This window comes from Propithecus coquereli, unplaced genomic scaffold, assembly GCF_000956105.1.
Source record: "Propithecus coquereli isolate 6110/MARCELLA unplaced genomic scaffold, Pcoq_1.0 Scaffold235, whole genome shotgun sequence".
In the NCBI taxonomy this organism is placed as follows: Eukaryota; Metazoa; Chordata; class Mammalia; order Primates; family Indriidae; genus Propithecus; species Propithecus coquereli.
Genome location: NW_012147897.1, coordinates 2,248,734 through 2,266,692, shown reverse-complemented (window position 1 = coordinate 2,266,692; position 17,959 = coordinate 2,248,734). Strand labels below are relative to the sequence as shown.

General features: G+C 46.0%; 1 protein-coding gene across 1 annotated transcript in view; it reads left to right on the top strand.

Annotated features, from left to right (window-relative positions):
• Positions 1–17,959, top strand: part of CLPB (ClpB homolog, mitochondrial AAA ATPase chaperonin) — a 144,062-nt gene that overhangs the window by 91,694 nt on the left and 34,409 nt on the right. Inside the window, exon 6 of the mRNA XM_012645724.1 lies at positions 14,496–14,593. Within this exon, the coding sequence (XP_012501178.1) occupies positions 14,496–14,593 (98 nt within the window). The remainder of the gene's footprint in view (positions 1–14,495; positions 14,594–17,959) is intronic.

Here is a 17,959-nt window from a genome sequence, read left to right as displayed (position 1 = left end):
ATTTCTTAAACTGCTACTGAGTGCCAGGCCCTGTTCTAGGCACAGGGAATCACCACAAAGAGCCTGTTTTTAATCCATGCTAGTCATTCACCACTTTCTAATAAGTTGGAGGTTTCTTTTACCCAAGTCCATCCATTTGTTTTGTCATGTATTCTCAACTCAGGACAAACATGGTAAAGTCCTCAGAATTCATGACAGAAAAGCACTCTTGAGAAAAATATAATCACTAGCACCAGCAAGAAGCTCTGGATCAAAATGGTCCTCTTGGTGTTTGTGGTGTATCCTTATCCTCTCCTAATCTTTGCGCCACCCTTCTGCTTTTATTTTTGGTGATGGTTGCCTGGTGACTGTGGTTGGGCATAAAAGGAGCATAAACTGGAAGAGTCCTTGTTGGCAGCAGCTTCTGGTTTTTTAAAAAAGCAACAGTTTTGAGGGAGATGAGTAATTCCTTCAGCCATGAATGGGGGGTTGAAAGCAGACATCAGATAAATGGTTCCTATCCCCAGAACGATAGCCTGTAACATTTGATATCATGGTTAAAGTTACCCCCTGCCACACTTCTGATTCTCTCCATGTGGGGAAGTACAGTTAGCAAAAATATTTCATTGGTTTCTGTTGCTGCAAGTATTCTCAAAGCCAAGTAGAAATAAGGCCTCCTGTCTTCCCTAAGTTCAATTAAAATCTGTATATTTGAGTGTACCTGATTCCAGTGAGCCTGGCTCAACCACTACTTTATTTGGTTTTTTATTGGTCTTTTTTGGTTTTTTTTGTTTTTTTTTTTTGAGACGGAGTTTTGCTCTGTCACCTGGGCTAGAGTACCATGGCGTCAGCCTAACTCACTGCAACCTCAAACTCTGGGGCTCAAGCGATTCTCCTGCCTCAGCCTCCCAAGTAGCTGGAATTACAGGCATGCACCACCACACCTGGCTAATTTTTCTATTTTTAGAAGAGACTGAGTCTCGCTCTTGCTCAGGCTGGTCTCGAACTCCTGACCTCAAGCAATCTTCCCGCCTTGGCCTCCTGGAGTGCTAGGATTACAGACATGAGCCACTGCGCCTGGCCAACCACTACTTTAATGTGCTGATACTTCTCATCCAAGCAGAAGGCTTTACTTAGCTTTGGGATTAGAAATGTGAATGGAGGCCGGGTGCGGTGGCTCACGCCTGTAATCCTAGCTCTCCGGGAGGCCAAGGCAGGCGGATTGTTTGAGTTCAGGAGTTCGAGACCAGCCTGAGCAAGAGCGAGACCCCGTCTCTACTAAAAATAGAAAGAAATTAATTGGACAACTAAAAATATATAGAAAAAACTAGCCGGGCATGGTGGCACATGCCTGTAGTCCCAGCTACTCGGGAGGCTGAGGCAAGAGGATCGTTTGAGCCCAGGAGTTTGAGGTTGCTGTGAGCTAAGGTGATGCCACTGCACTCCAGCCCGGGCAACACAGTGAGACTCTGTCTCAAAAAAAAAAAAGAAAGAAATGTGAGTGGAAGCAAGTCATTTCTTGATAACCCCCTCTTCTGTGCTATGAGCATTAGGCTAGGATTGGTCAACAGAAGCAACATCTGGTCAGCTCAATCCTTTTGGGTGGTTGGTGTTTCATAGACAACCTATCAAGATTGATTGGTCTCATAACTGAATTAGCCAGATGTGTGGGTGTTGTGTGCCCTTTCCTCAGCGTCCCTTCAATGTTGTTAGATGGAAGCAGACATGCGATTAGCATGTTTGAAGATGATGTGTTTTTAGTGCATGAACAAAAGCTGCCGCCTTCTGCAGAGACTGTGGCTGTGCCCCAGACGTCAGCAGTATAATTATGACTGCTAAATTCAGCCCAGAGCCCAGGCTCGGCTGCCTTGGTCTCAGCTGTCATTTGCAGAAGGGGGAGGGAAGATTGCAGAAGCCTAAGGACCGTGCTCTTTGAACTTTGCTTTATCCAGAGCCTTTCCCTCCCCACTGACAAGTGCTCCTAGCTGCTTTCTGGTCACAGAGCCGGCTGCCACTTCTCAGTGTAGTCTGTGCTGGATTACAGGGAGAAGTGGGAGTGAGGCTAGCCTCTTGAAAGCCCACAACTTCCAGGAGAGCCATGGAAATTTTTATTTTGGGACTTGCCCAAAATGAAAATAAGCTGAGGATCCTCACTTCAATGCCTGTGTTGCATACCGTTCAGAGCATTAGCCACTATCTAGAAAACCGCTACCTTAGGTTTGCATTGAGCAGGAATCCCTGGCAGGAGGTTTTGCTCTTGCCCTCTTGAGGGGTTTTTTGTTGTTGCTTTTTGTTTTGCCTAACTTTATACGTGAAATATGTTTGAATATTCATTTCCATGGTTTCTTTTCTTTTTCTTTCTCTTTTTTTAAACTCTTCTACCTGCACATTGACATGATTTCGTTTCTAACCACACTGATCTACATATTTTCTTTAGAACAAACCAGGCATTTACATGTCTGCAGTAGCTCTGCTGATGTTTAATATTCTATAGACTTCTCATACTCAATTTGTCCAAACCCTCCTCACACTTTCTTCTGTATTCCCTATTTGGTGAATTGCACGGTCATCTACTGGTCAAACAAGTAAGTTATAATTAAGTCTGATGACTTCTCCCCCACTTTCCACCAGGCCCTGTCTTTCTTAGAATTTTCCCTTGAGTCCATCCTCTCCTCTGTCCCCACTATTCTAGTTCCAGCTTTATTGCTCTCACCTGGACTATTATAATAGCCTTCTTATCGGTCTTCCTACCTCATGGCTCACCTTCAAACCAACTTTTACCTCACAAAACCCTGTGCCTCCTGTACTTAAAAACCTTTAGCAATTCCCCAGATGTCTAACCCAGCGTGCTGTCACTCTTCAGTCCACCATGAATCTGCCACTCTGTCTCCAAGAGGGGATGGGATGATAGTTTGCTTCAGGATTGGCATCAACCTGATGGGCCTACCAGGAGGATGCCTGCAACCAAGTGGGCCTGGGAGACAAGAACTGTCTCTGCCATCAGCCCACTGAACTGTTCACTCCCTAGCATAGAGTCTTTCCTGCCTCCAAAACTGGCTTCATTTGCTTTTCTCTGCCTGGAATGCCCTTTCCCCACTTTTCTACTTATCAAACTCCTACTTAGCCTTCAAGATCCAACTCATTTATATCTCTTCTGTGTAACTTTGCCTCATTTGCCCACGTGAAGTGAATCACTTCTCACTCTGTTCCCCCACAGCAATTTTAGGAGACTATTTTTTTGTTTTAAAGATTACAATTGAAGCTTCAAAAGACAGAGTTTAACATGTATCTCCTCCTCACACACCCTCTTCCCCTTGCTTCTCTGATTCTGCTGCCAGTAGCCCTGGCCACGTCTCTAACCTGGGAAGGCCACCCAATCTCCCTTCTGTCTACTAAGGAGATAGAGTACCCAGCTCCCTGCTCAACACCCCATCTCTGCATATATATCACAGGTGACACCCACTGTAGGAAAGAATGCTTAGTAATGGTAATTGTAGGAAAAATAACAATAGCTATCATTTATTAAGGTTTTACTGTGTACCAAGCTCTGGACTAAGGCTTTCATCTCTTTTAATACTTAAAATAACTCTGTAAGGTAGCTACTCTTATTACCTACATTTTCCATATGCATGAACAAGGGTACCAGACTATTAAGTAACTTGTCCAAGGCCCACCGCTAAGTGGCAGAGCCATTTTGGTATATCTGTGATTATGATATCATAAGCAGAATTCCAGTGTATGTACCCAGAGTCTATATAGGGTCTTCCCTGTCCTCTACAGGGTCTGGCATAAAAAAGTTTCTCTGGAATGTTGGTTGGTTGAATGAATGAATGAATGAATCAGTGTTCTTCCCATTGAACTCACCTTTAGGCTTAAGAGGGACTGGCTGAGTATCCGTCTATAGCTTATGCCAAGAAGTATGGATTTTGTCTCATCTCCTAATGCCCAGCCGTACACAGACATGTTCCCTCCCACTCAGTAACAAACTGCCTGGAACTCTTTCCTGGCTCATATTTACAAGAGAATGTGATAAATTCCGTATTGATCCCTCCTGTTCCACTGTAAATTTTGCAAAAGATGATTAAATAGAGCAATAGAGTCTGCAGGCATTGTGGCTCAATATGTTGTGGACTGGCGTATCGACCTCCTCCATCCAAAGGCAGCCAGCCCCTATCCCTGCTGCCCCAGACCAGTAATTAAAATCCTGTGAGACTGGGATTTAAAATCCAATCATATCCCTGAATCAAGCCTTCTAGCCTCCCCATGTGACGAGTGCAATAAGGTAACGGCAGGAGCATGTTTATGTCTGTGCTGAAACAGTCCCCATAGGGTGGGTAAGAAATGGAGAGTTGGGTAGCCCTGCTGGCTAAATCACTTCACCCTGACACCACAGCCACTTGTAAGACAATCTGTAGGTACATAAACAAGTCCCAGCCAAAGACCAAAACTCAAAGTATAAGAGCAAAATATCATACACAAAAATTCACAAATTCTGTTTCACTGTACACTTCTATTCCCATAGCTAGCAGTTGGTTTAAGCAAGTGATTTGGCCTTGATTAAACTATTTCTGGCCTTTAGTAACCAAATACATGTTTAAATTTGAATTTCCGCAGTAACTCTTTGACTTAATCTAAACTAGAGCCAGCCTTCCCTGAGGCCTGTAATCAGCACAAGATACTATTGAAATAAACTTTGCTATCTCCCCTGCACAAGACCAGGAGCTCCTTTAGAATAGAAACAGTGTCTTCCTATATGGCTTTGTATCCTTAGCACGTAGACAGTGCCAAATACATGAAAACTCTCAAAAAGTATCTTTGAATCAATGAATAAATAAGTACAAGTTAACAATTAATCTTGAAAAAATACCTGTAAACCTATGTGTAAGTAGCAAACCTGCTAAATCATTGTCCATTCAGTGCTTGAACACTTCCAATGCTGGGGAACTCAGTTGTTCTGAGGCTGCTCGTATTCTATGTTTGGATGTTTTCATGGTTAGAAATTCAGCCAAAATCTGCTTCCAAGGGTCTTAATATTACCCTGGGTTCATGTAGAATGAATCTAATCCCAGTTCTACATGATGGCCCTTTTAATATCTGAAAATGGCAGGCTTGTTCTCCTGAGCTATCTTTTCTCCAGCCTAAACCTCCAGTTCCTTAAACCATATTTTTCACATGGCTTCTAAATGCTTTTCTATCTCAATCAGATTTCCCAGAACAATCTTCACTTTGTCTCTCTTCCAAAACCCGGGACTTCCCATTTGTCTCCATTAATTTTCATCTCATTTGTTTTAGCTCTTAATGTCAATCTTCCATCAGGTGTATTTGGTACCCTTCCCACCCTAATTATATCTGCAGATTTGATGAGTAGGCCATCCCTGTGATATCCATGTCAGAGATAAACATGCAAAACAGGACCAAGCCTATTTGCTGCCACTGGAAACTTCCTTCGAGTTCACCTCTGATCCAGTAGTGACCCCACCCGCTTGGGTCTGGTTAATCCATTAGTCACTTACTAACATTTTATATGATACTGGCATCCAGCCCACATTTCTCCATCATGATTACAGAGGTGTCCTGAGACATCTGATCAAATGTCTGATGAAGTGCACACATTTGCCTTAACTGTACCTGATTGGGCAAACAGGCAATCCTGATAAAGAAAGGAAAGGGCCGGGCACAATGGCTCACACCTGTAATCTCAGCAATTTGAGAGGTCGAGGTGGAAGGATTGCTTAAAGCCAGGAGTTTAGCACCAGCCTGAGCAACATAACAAGACCCGTCTCTACAAAAAAAAAATTTTTTTTTTTTTTTTTTTGAGACAGAGTTTCACTCTGTCGCCTGGGCTAGAGTGCCATGGTGTCAGCCTAACTCACAGCAACCTCAAACTCCTGGGCTCAAGTGATCCTTCTGCCTCAGTCTCCCAAGTACCTGGGACTACAGGCACGCACCACCATGCCCGGATAATTTTTTGTATTTTTAGTAGAGACGGGGTCTTGCTCTTGTTCAGGCTGGTCTCAAACTCCTGACCTCAAGCAATCCTCCCGCCTTGGCCTCCCAGAGTCCTAGGATTATAGGCATGAGCCACCGCACCCAGCCTTCTACAAAAAAATTTTTTAAACTTAGCCAGGCATGGTGGCACACCTTTGTAGTCCCAGCTACTTGGGAGACTGAGGCAGGGGGATCACTCAAGCTTAGGAGTTTGAGGTTGCAGGGAGCTATGATGACGCCACTGCACTCTACCCTGGGCAACAGAGCAAGACTGTGTCTCAGGGGGGGAAAAAAAGAAAGAAAGAAAGGAAAGGAGGTTAGTCTGGCATGACTTGGCTTCTGTGCACCCACCCTGAAGCCTAACGATCACCACCATTTCCTTTTCTAGGCACTCACAAAGCATCACTTAATAATACATCTGAGTCTAGAGACAAGACACATGTGTGAAGTTTGTGATTAGAGTGCTCTGGTCGTTCAAAGGAGGAAGTGATCTCTAGGCTAGAGTGGTCTGGAAAAGCTTCAGGGCAGGGGAAATGGAGCTGGGCCTCGCAGAACATAGGATCTGAGTGATGGGCAAAGAGGAGTTTGACACCACTGAAGAGAACAGTGGCAGCCCAGTGTGGGCCAGTCCTTCCAGGCAGTGCTGGGGAAGTACAAGCCAGGAAGTGGTCGGAGGCTGAGACAGTAGGGGCGGACAGAGCCTAGGACTAGCAGGCCTGGGTTCTAGCTCCCACTCTCCCAGTCTCTGTGACCTCGAGTCTGCCCTTCCCTTACCCAGGCTTCTCCACTTCTCCAGTCTGTTTTTCTTTAGTGCTTAGTGCAGCATCTTCTGTTCTCCTCCAGCTGGTACTGTGGTTTCCCATCTCAGCTACAATGTGGGACTCCTTTGTATTGTGAGAGAGGGAGGAGATCATCACCCTCATCTCCTCACCGCCCCCCTAACACTTACCATACTCTATTGTCACTGTTTCTATCCCTGTCGGCCACCAGTCTGGGTTCTTCCTGAGGGCAGGAATATGTCTGATTCCACTGTGTGCCTAGCCGTTGGCCCAGAGTCAATGCTCAGTGGGTTTTAATGGAATGGCTGGATCCGCTCTCTGTTCCCTGAACTTCAGAAATCTGCCTCCCTGAAGGCAAGGGATCCCATCTGACTGTATCCATCAGGGGGTTAGGACTTCTGTATGACCTTCAGGGAGGTCGGTTAATATGGATCACCATTCACCTGGCCCCCAGATAAGGGAGCCCTGAATTAGAGGAAAGGGAGCCCTATTTTGTGCCCTTTCTACAAAGCTGTTTATTCCAAACTTGCCTTTAGAAACTCCCTTCTTTGCTTTGGAGCATCTGAGCACACTGGAAGGGAGGAAGGAAGATGAATTTTCTTTCTTTTTGAGTCATCAGGCCTTTTGCAAGATAGCACCTTGTCGTGAAAAACCAGACCTGGCTTCTTTTTCTAAAAAAAGTTTTATTATGTAAAATTTCAAACATATACAGAACAAAGAACAGTATAATAAATCCCCATGTTAAATCCCAACTTTACTGTTTATCTGCAGTATGACTGTAGGCAAATTATTTCAGCTCTCTGAGCCTCTATTTTCTCAAAGACTCTTTGTATGATGAACAATTCAGACACTGTATATAAAGGCCTCATACCCAACAAATGTTAACCTGTCTCCTCCTCTTGCTCTTCTGCCAGACTCAGTTAAGTCATCTGTAAAATGGAAAAAATAATACCCCTCCTACTTTCTTTACCAAGTTGTTAAGAATTAAATCCATGTCAGCACAGGGTATGACACGTAATAAGTGCCCGGAAATATTCTTGGTTGCAGGGGAGGCACATCTGCAAGTGTGCGTGTCTGCATGTATACAGATGTCAAGCAGTATTTGGTGTAGTTTATGGAAAAAGTTAAGGATGAGGTATCAGGAAACCAGGGCTCTCTTCCCAGATACAGACCAGCAATGAAAATGGCAGGCCCAGGGCTAGGAAAGGAAGTGAGTAGGGAGGGCAACAGGAGCTCAGAAGGCAGAACACTGATCTCTGGAAGAGGAGGGAACTGGACCTTGAAGACTGGGTAGGATCATCCAGAAGATGACGGGTGGGGTTCCAGAATTGAGGAGCAGCCCAGACAACCAAGCGGGGATGAGCACAGAGACAAGGAAGGGTGCACAGCTTCTCAGATGTGGTTGTCCTGTCCCTCTCTGAATGCTTCCTTGATGGGGAGCTCACACCAATAAGAATAGATTGGTCTACATTAGCATCTCGATCATGGGAAAGTTTTCCTTTATATTCAACAAAAACTTAGAGATAGTAAACAGACTGCTGAAATGGTCAAGATCAGGATGAAGGTGGTGAAGCAGCTAGCAGCAGAAAGGGAAAGGAAGAGTGAATGTAAATGTGATTACAAAGACTATCATACACCCGTATAATCTTTTTTTAATCATTTTCAAACTTTTTATCTTATTTAGTCCTCACAAAACCCTTAGAGGGCCAGGCGCGGTGGCTCACGCCTGTAATCCTAGCACTCTGGGAGGCCCAGGCGGGTGGCTCGCTCAAAAGATCAGGAGTTCGAGACCAGCCTGAGCAAGAGCGAGACCCCATCTCTACTAAAAAATAGAAAGAAATGATCTGGACAACTAAAAAAATATATATATATATATATAGAAAAAATTAGCCGGGCATGGTGGTGCATGCCTGTAGTCCCAGCTACTTGGGAGGCTGAGGCAGAAGGATTGCTTGAGCCCAAGAGTTTGAGGTTGCTGTGAGCTAGGCTGACGCCACGGCACTCACTCTAGCCCAGGCAACAAAAGCGAGACTCTGTCTCAAAAAAAAAAAAAAACCCTTAGAGGTAGACAGGGCAGCAGTCATTACCACCAGAGCAGTGAAGCAAGTGCCCTGGATCACACAGCCAGGAATGACAACCCCTCACCCCCACTGTGCTCTTCCAGAAAAAAGGGGTGAGTCATGGAAGCTGCAGTGTGATTGAACTGCATCACAAGAAGGGCAGTATTGCTGACAAAACTGGGGGTAGGGAGGAGCATGTCAATATTATTGATAATAATGGCCTAACACATTTGTATAGGGCATTTACTGTTGGTTTTTCTTTAAGCCCTCTTATATACATTACCTTCTTTGATATTCATAGAGGGCCAGGATAGGATAGAGCCAAGGGAGGAGGGAACAACAAGCCTCCTCTATGCCCCACGCCCCAGTTTGTAAACTTTTCCCACCAGCACAGAGAAGATTTGAATCCCACCCCCCATCCTAATTTCAGCATTCTCCCTAGAAAGGGCAAGTGGGCCTCTTTCCAAACCCTTCCTCCCCACTTCCCACTTATAGAGCACAGAGGGTGCTGGGGGCTGACCTGACCTGTTCTGCTACCCAGGCAGAGAGCCACCTGGGACCAGCAAAGAACCTAGGGACTTTGGCCTACAGGAACAAGGGACATGGTTATGCACTTGCTATCAGAAAGGCTCTCCTGGGGCAGAAAGAACAGCCGTGTTCTCTGTGGCCTCAGAAGATAACACCTCGAGTGAATACAGTTCATTCACCTGGCAAATAATATTGAGCACCTCTCCTGTGCTGGGTAGCAAGGATGTAGCAGTGTGTGAGACCTGGTCCCTGACTTCTGAGAACTGTCTTGGGTGGAGACAGACTTTAATTCAGAGTGATCAGTGCAATAAGATGGAAGCAGAAGGGCCTATGGGAGCACGAAGGATGGTACCCAACCTGGCATGGGAGGGAACCAGGAAGGCTTCCTAGAGGAGAAATCTGAACTGAGTCTTAACAGATGAGCAGGTGTTTGCAGGAAGACCAGGATGGAAATGGGTTTGGTGAGAGAGGCTGGGACTCACATAAGAAGGGTTGCCCTCAGTTAAATAGGGGAAACACCTCAGAGAAAGAACCATGAGCTTGGCACTGGGTACTGGGCACATTCAGGGGAGCCAGGGTGACCACCTGTTTCAGATGTAGTAGAGAGAAGTATCTTCTCAGGGAATTAGAAGAGCTCACCATTAAGGTCTTTTTCTATTAATACTTGGAGAGTCAATGATTGTGTCAAATCAAAGGCAGGTGCTGAACCAGAGGAGAGAAGTGGGCTCCCTCAGCACCAGTGGGCTAGGCCTTCTCTCCCGCCAACACCATTTCCACTGCCTTACCCTGCCCTGGGTGAAGAGACCCACACCAGCCACAGTGGCACAGCCAGCACCAGCCCCATGACCACCCACCCCCACACTACTTTCCTGGCCCAAGCCCTATTGACAGATCCCCCAGAATCTGAAGGAATTCAAGACAAATGGTTAAGAGGATGGAGTTAATAAAATTTGAAAAATTGAGGCCTGTCACTCCACTAAACTTTTTTCAATACCACTGACAGAAACATATTTCCCCAATGAGTGACCTTCCACAGCTGTAGCGGGCAGGCGCAGCCGCAGCAGTGCTGCCAGGAAGCCAGTCTGCTATTTATCAAATATTATAAGCTGGGACAGACTAATCTGGAGCAGGGAGAGGAGGGGAGGGGTCCTGCACCACACTGCCTGGGGTGCTCCAGGTGTTTGCCCCAGCCCCAGACAGCCAGTGGGAGGTGACGGATGGCCTGCGATTAGCACTCCCCACCTTCCGTCCAGCCCTCTCACTTGCTCCCAGAGGCCTGGCCCTCTAGACCAGCTGCTCGGCCCGGAGGGGCCCTGGGTGGGAGGCAAGGGGAGGTCAGGCCAGGGCACGGGCCATCCTGATGCCCCCGGAGAAGGCAGGCGGGTGAGGCCCAACGTGGTTATTTATTGGAGCGTAATGGTTTGTGGCCGTTGGTCGTGGAGGTGAAATCGATCAGTAGTAGAAGTCAGGTTCTATCAATTATTACAGCAATTAGTCAAGTCAGAGTGAGGGTGTGGGGCTGGGGGACTAATATTAGATGGACATTATCCATGGTGCCCCCGCCTCAGCTTTCCCAAAATGGGGGCAGATGTGCTGCCCTGAGGCTCCGGAACCTTGGGGAGCCTTCCCCCATGAGTGGTTGGGTGGGGCCTGACCTGAGAGCTTCCTGGGCTGGAGACAGGCCCAACACTGCTTTAAAAGGAGCCCCTGTGCTAGCTGGCCCAAGTGCAGAGATGTCCTACCTGTCCCCATCCCATCCTTTATGAGAAGTGACATGACTCCTACTAGAAATTACTCAGTGGCCAATGTTTATGGCACACATTTTTCATTCTGTAAGCAAATACAGATCACTGACAGCACTTGTTTGAAGAGGCTAATCTCACCCTCTGTTCTTTCTTCCACTGTCTTCCTCTCTCACCTTCTCCTCCCTCTCCCTCCCTCTCTCTCTCATTTCTTTCTCTCTTCCTACCCATTTCTCCTGTCTTCACTGCTCTTTTCTTTCCCTTCCAGAGGTCTCTCCCAAATCCTTCCTTCTACTCCAGCCCTATCTAGTGACAGAGCTCCCCTCAAGGCTGCCTAAGAAAGGAGAGGCCTTTCCTCTGCTTAATTGTGCCTCCCTTTCTGCCCCAGCTATGCTACAGGAGCTTTGCAGGGAGGGGAGGACCCTGTCTGCCACTGGCTCCCCAGCCCTTGCAAAGCCCCTCAGTGCTGAGTGCCACAGAAAACAGGGGTGGGCCAGGAAGGCTGGGCCACATGAACAGCCCCTGAGCACTGTCTTCCTTCCTAAGCCCCTCACAGTGTTGTCTGTCTGTCTGTCCCTGCTTGAGCACCCTGATCACACTCAGCCTGTGTTACAGTTGTGTGCCCATCTCTTGTCCCCATTAGCTCCTAGACACCTGGACTGTGTTAGTCTTGAACTCTAGGGTAGCACCCAATCTTAAAGACAGGAAGAGGAACGTGCAAAGGAGACAGAGAAGAAATGGTCGCAGGAGTGGGAGGAAAACCTGAAGAGCAGTTTTACAGAACTCAGAGGAAACAGTGGCCAAGGTATCAGTTGCTACAGAATGGTCAAAAATATAAAGAAGAAAACCATTCATTGGCTTTGCCAATCCCCCATCATCCTGCATACAGAGCCCTAAAGATAGAAAGTGCCTGGTAAGAGCCAACAGAATTGAACAAAAGAATGAGGCTCCAGCTAAGCCTCTGAGGACTTGCCCACTAGTTAGGAAGACCACAAACACCCTCCTTACTAAAGAGTTTGCACTGTGTCCTGTAACCAGTGAAAGGCCATTGAAGGATTTCTCAGCAGGGGTGTATTGTGGCCACCCTGGTGAGTGTGGAGAATCAGGAAAACCTGGGGGTGGTTTCAGCTCCTGGTTCAAGCCAAATAAAGCTAGCTTTGTGACCTTGGGCTAGTTATTTCACTTCTCCAAGCCCAGTGTCCATGTCTGTAGCTTGAGGATTTTACTTAGATGTGAAGATTAAATGATAAAATGTATAGAAAGTACAGAGCACAATGCCTGGCACAGAGTAAGTGCTTAGTAAATACCAGCACTATTATTATCATATCACGACTCCTAGGTAGGTATCTGCCCAAGAGACATGAAAATATACATCCACACAAAGACTTGTACATGAGTGTTCATAGCAGCACCATTTATAACAGTGAAAAAGGGGAAACAGCTTCAATGTCCATCTGCTGTTAGATGGAGAAACAAAATGTAGTGTGTCCACAGAATGGGATATTATTGAGCCATGCTATAACATGCATGAATCTTAAAACACGCTAAAGAAGTCAGACACAAAAGGCAACATATGATACAATTCCACTTATATGAAATATCCAGAATAGGCAAATCCACAGAGACAGAAAGTAAACTAATGGTTGCCATGGTTGAGAGAGGTAGGGGCAGAAATAGAGAGTATCTAATAATAGCTATAGGGTCTCTTTTCTGAGGGATGAAAATGTTCTGGTATTAGGTAATGGTGATGGCTGCACAACCTTGTGAGTATATTTTAAACCACTGAATTATATACTTTAAAAGGTTTAATTTTATAGTGTGTGAGTTATATCTTAATAAAAACTAATATATCAACATTTTATACTAAATTCCTGTTAGAAAATAGAATTCTGTAAAAAAGTATTCTCTTTTTTCCTTATCGATAATGTTTCCCTTGCTTGGATTGTACTTCCTACACTGCCCCTTCCCCCTCCTCCTCCCACACCTGTGTAGAGGTTTAGCCTCTTCTGCAGCCTAGGCAGACAGCCACACATAAATGCTTAATAAATGTTTACTATTATTGATAAGTTTATGGGGTCTTTTAAGAAGAGACCTTCAGTAGGAATAGTTTTGTATCATAATATAAATGTTTCTACAGACTTGATTGAGAAACTGATTTTTACTGTCAGTGAACAGTGGTTAGACACCCACTGTCAGCCAGGCACTGTGCTGAATGGGTCCCCAGCCAGCCCATTATATTCTATGTTGGGGACTCAGTCTTAACCCTTCTTTACTTCAGACAATACTTCTTTGCAAGAAAGTAGCTCAAGAAATACTAGATAATTATTACCTTATACTTCGATGTTTCATTGAACATATATTTATTGAGCATCTGCTGTGTACAAAGCATGGCTTTCTTCTTATATATCTGTCTTGCTGCCTTGAGAAGAGTGCCTTTTGGCCAGGGCCAGATCTGATTCTTCTATGTTCTCAGGCTCCATTTATTTAAGATTTGTCAAACTGAACGGAATGTATGGCCTTTGAAGAAGAGAGTGAGGTGCTCAGACCGGGGCTTTGGGAGGGACATTCTGACAGCGCAGAGGGTCAGAGTAGCCTTTCCCCCATGGCTGCCAAGCCTTGCACAGAGTAGATATTTTCTACAGGCTTATCAGTTGCCAGCACTTAGAGAGAAGGTACAGACATCGCCCCCAGCTAACCTCTTCTTTGTGTTCTACTCAAAGTTCCTTGTCCTCAAATCACAGGAACTAATGATTAGAGGAAATGCCTATGCACATACCCACACTCACCAACAGCTGGAGTGGCAAAGCCAGGTTGCTGGTGATGCCCACATCTTTCCAGAGCACTCAGCTGACTCTGGCAGACAGGAAATGCCCAGAGCTAAGAGAGCATTAAAGGAGAGAGAGGAGAAGAGAGCAGAAAGAAGGGGGAACCTTTTAATTGTTATTTGGGACATTCTCTGTTTAGAAAGGAACCCTTTTATTATATGGCTTCATGAATATGAATGTTTGTATGCAAATATGTTGGAAAATGTGGACATTCTGATGAATATATACATGAAATTGTGTGTTTACGTGTATTTATGTTGGAGTGTATGAATCTCTATATTTGGTATATTTTGTTAGCATGTTCAGCTATGTGTATTTGTGTATGTATAATGCATCTATATGTATGTAGTGTGTTACTGAACATGTGTGTATACACATGGGGAAACCCGATACTCTGACATCTTTGTCAGACAGGACTAAGAGTACTCCTCCCAGAATAGCTTGATGTGTTTTTCCCATCATTCTATGTTTTCTTACATGTGCATGGGCATTCCTCGTATAGACATTGGAGCCCCAAGCCACCTCCAACGGAAGGCTGAGGTTCCACTGATCGCTCATAGAGCCTCTGACCATTTATCCATCTGTTCTTGCCAGGAGCCAACCCCCTACAGAAGAATGAAATGGGACACACACCCTTGGATTATGCCCGAGAAGGGGAGGTGATGAAGCTTCTGAGGACTTCAGAGGCTAAGGTAAGTGTCAGAGAAAGGAGGAGGCTGGTGGATACTCCATGCATCATTTAATCTTTCACTCATTAAATTATGTCAGGTTCCACACCGAAGGCCACTTCTCCTTAGGTGATTACTGTCTGTTTAAATACAAATCCAGCCTCTAGTCTCATCAAGAATGGGAAGCTGCCCCTGTCATGACCAGCGAGAGGCCTGGGCCACTTGTGGCTTCTGAAGATTAACCTTTAAATTAAATTTTTGAAATGATGGGCCTCCTAGCTCGTTTTTAGAGGAGGGGCTAGCCAGACAAAATCTTTAGCCCAAGTTAGTGTTTCTCCTAATCCTCATGTATTCTACAGCCTCATCAATCTTTTCCCATCACCACTCCTTCTAGAACCATTCCTCACCCCTCCCCTCCACATACACTCCAAAGAGCCTGGTATAGAGTCTGAACCAAAAAATTCTCCATCTTAATTCGATCTTCTCAACCAGACTTTTGAACTCCCTGAAAACAAGGCTAAGTCTTCTGCCTCTCCCAGCCACAGATCTGTAACTCACAAACTACTGGGCAGAATCTAAGAACTAGAATTATAAATTTCAGAACTGGCAGGGACCTTAGAAATCAAGTTCAGTGATGGGAATCTTATGAAATTATAAACAAATAAATCAGAGGAAAACTGAGCTATTCTAGTTGAAGGGGAGATGGACCAGAGCGCTGCCCATGTGGCCCACCCTTCCCTCCTGGGGGAACCTCTGAGAGGGCTCTCCTGTGGGCACAAGTTTTAAATCTCTGAAACGTAAACCAATGACTCATTTTCCCCCTGGGGAAACTGGAGCCCAGAGCTATGATGTGGCTTGCCTTTAGTCCCAGAGTGAGTTAGCATCAAAACTGAAGCTAATAGGCTTGACCACAAGGTCATGTAGTAGGTTCAGTGGCAGGACTAGAAGACCTGGTTTCCGACTGTCACTCTTGAGCTCTTTCCAGCATCATGGAGTCTCTTGTCCTCAAATAGGCTGAGGTGCCTTGAGATGATTCAATGTGGCAGGTCCCACCTAGTGGCAAATATTCTCTCTGCCTTGAGTCAGAGCACTTAGCTCACTGGACTGAGACAGAGGAGACATGGGTTCTGATCCCAGCTTCACCACTCACTGCCCACGTGACCTTCCCCACACTGAAGCTCAGTTTTCCTCTGTGGCATGAAAACTTCGGACTAAATGGTTTCTAAGTTTCTGTTCAATGCATGATTGTCTGTGTATCAGTCAGGATTGTGCTATTGTAACAACCCAAAATTTCAATGGTTTAAAACAACAAATTTATTTTTGCCTCATGCTGCAATAGTGAGGTTGGGGGTGGGGGGCAGGCTTTGCTCATCGTAGGCACCCAGGGATCCCGACGGGCAGAGCAGCCACCTGCTGGAATGTTGCTGGTTGCTCACCAGAGGGAAAAGCATACTCTGAAGGGTCTTCTATCTGCAGTTGAATGCTCAGCCTAGGAGGAGGACCCTTCACTTCCACTCACAACTCATTGGCCAGAACTAATCCCATGTTCTCACTGAATCACAAAGATATTAATCCTAGAATGGGAGAACTGGAAATGCTTGGTCATCAGCATTAACTATACTGAGTTTACCTCCCTGGTATCCTTAGTAATGGTCTTACAACAGTTTCCTCCAGAGAAGGGAAGGAGTTAGTAAGGGTGACTAGCTTTCCACAGCCCATCCCAAGAGGCCCTTAGGACCAGAAAGAGCTACTAAATTCCAGAGGGCAAGTGCTTCCCTTCCTTTGTTTAAATTTTCCACTCCTAGGAGCAGCCCTGGGAGTCTGGTCAGCTTCTCTGAGTGCCTTAAAGAAACCCCTCAGCACTGTTTCAGATAACCTCGGGGACAGTACCCCTGTCATCTTCTCCCCTTTCAAGCCCAATTGCTGTCCCCCGAGTGACACATGTTGGACCTAGCCAAGAGTACCCATGGTTTGTCAGGTGGTGTGACAAGGCAGGCACTGGTCTGGCCATGTGAAGCAAGGCAACGGGCCTCTTAGCGCCAGCACAGGGGGAGAGGTTAGGCCTACTGGGGGACCCTCAACAAAATTTGGCTGCCCAAGAGAAGTGGCCTGATGTTGGCCACATTATTACAAGGCCAAGGTCCAGGGTGAACAAAAGGTAGTTGCAATCCCCGTGCCAGTCAGCCCCTTCTGGAGCATGGAGGGCAATTACAGACACGACATTCTGAGTAGACATTGAGCTCTTAGAGCCTGTGGAGAGGAGGGCAGTAGAGTGGCAAGAGGAACTGTGCCATGAGAAAAAGCTGAAAGCAATGGGCACATGTGTCCTGGAGAAGAGAGACTGTGCATTTAGGCACAGGGACAGCTCTGGGTGAGAGGAGATGAAATTCACTCATTGGCAAAGCTAGAACAGAGCCAGGCTTACTGGGTGGCAGCCTCAGGAAGGAGCTCCCTAACAGAGCTATCCCACAGTGCAAGGGCTGCCTTTAGAGCATAGATGACTACTTAGAGCCAGCCTAGAGAGTCCATGGCCTCTCAACTGGAACACCGTTTCGTCTGTTTTCATCTCTGTGCTTGATCCCTCCATCCCGTCTGGACTTCCTCCATCCTGAATATCCAAGTGTCCACTGAGCATCTCCACCTAATTGCTCTGCTGTCCCATCAGATTGCACTCACATAAACCACCCTTCAGCTCTCCCTAGATGTCAGCAGCACTAGCTGTCTCTCAGTTGTTCAGCATCTACTTGGTCACCCATTATTTCTGCTCTGACCTTTTCCTCCAAGCTGCAAAAAACAACCTCTTCAAAATTGTGAGGCAGGCTTTTGTGGGAAGAACACTGTTTCAGACCTGAGTTCTTTCTCCCTCTGCCAGTAAGTGAGAAGCAGCTGCCTCTCTCTGCATTCAGGCCCTGCATCTGTAACATAATGACTCAGGCCTTGAGGGTGCTGAGGCTCCAGCCTGAGGCCTCATCTTCTGGCTCTTTGTCTAGACATGGGCCACTGCCCCTCTGATCTTATCTGGCTCTCCTGTCCATCCAGCTCAGCCTCCTCCACCTTCATCTACCACTCCATAGTCAAATTATGCTCATTATAGAAAATTTGTGAGTATTAAAGTCATGTGTCTCATTATAGAAGATTTTGGATATAAAGAAAAGTAAAATGGGCCAAGTGCGGTGGCTCACGCCTGTAATCCTAGCACTCTGGGAGGCGGAGGCGGGTGGATTGTTTGAGCTCAGGAGTTCGAAACCAGCCTGAGCAAGAGTGAGACCCCGTCTCTACTAAAATTAGAAAGAAATTAACTGGACAACTAAAAATATATAGAAAAAAATTAGCCGGGCATGGTGGCGCATGCCTGTAGTCCCAGCTACTCGGGAGGCTGAGGCAGGAGAA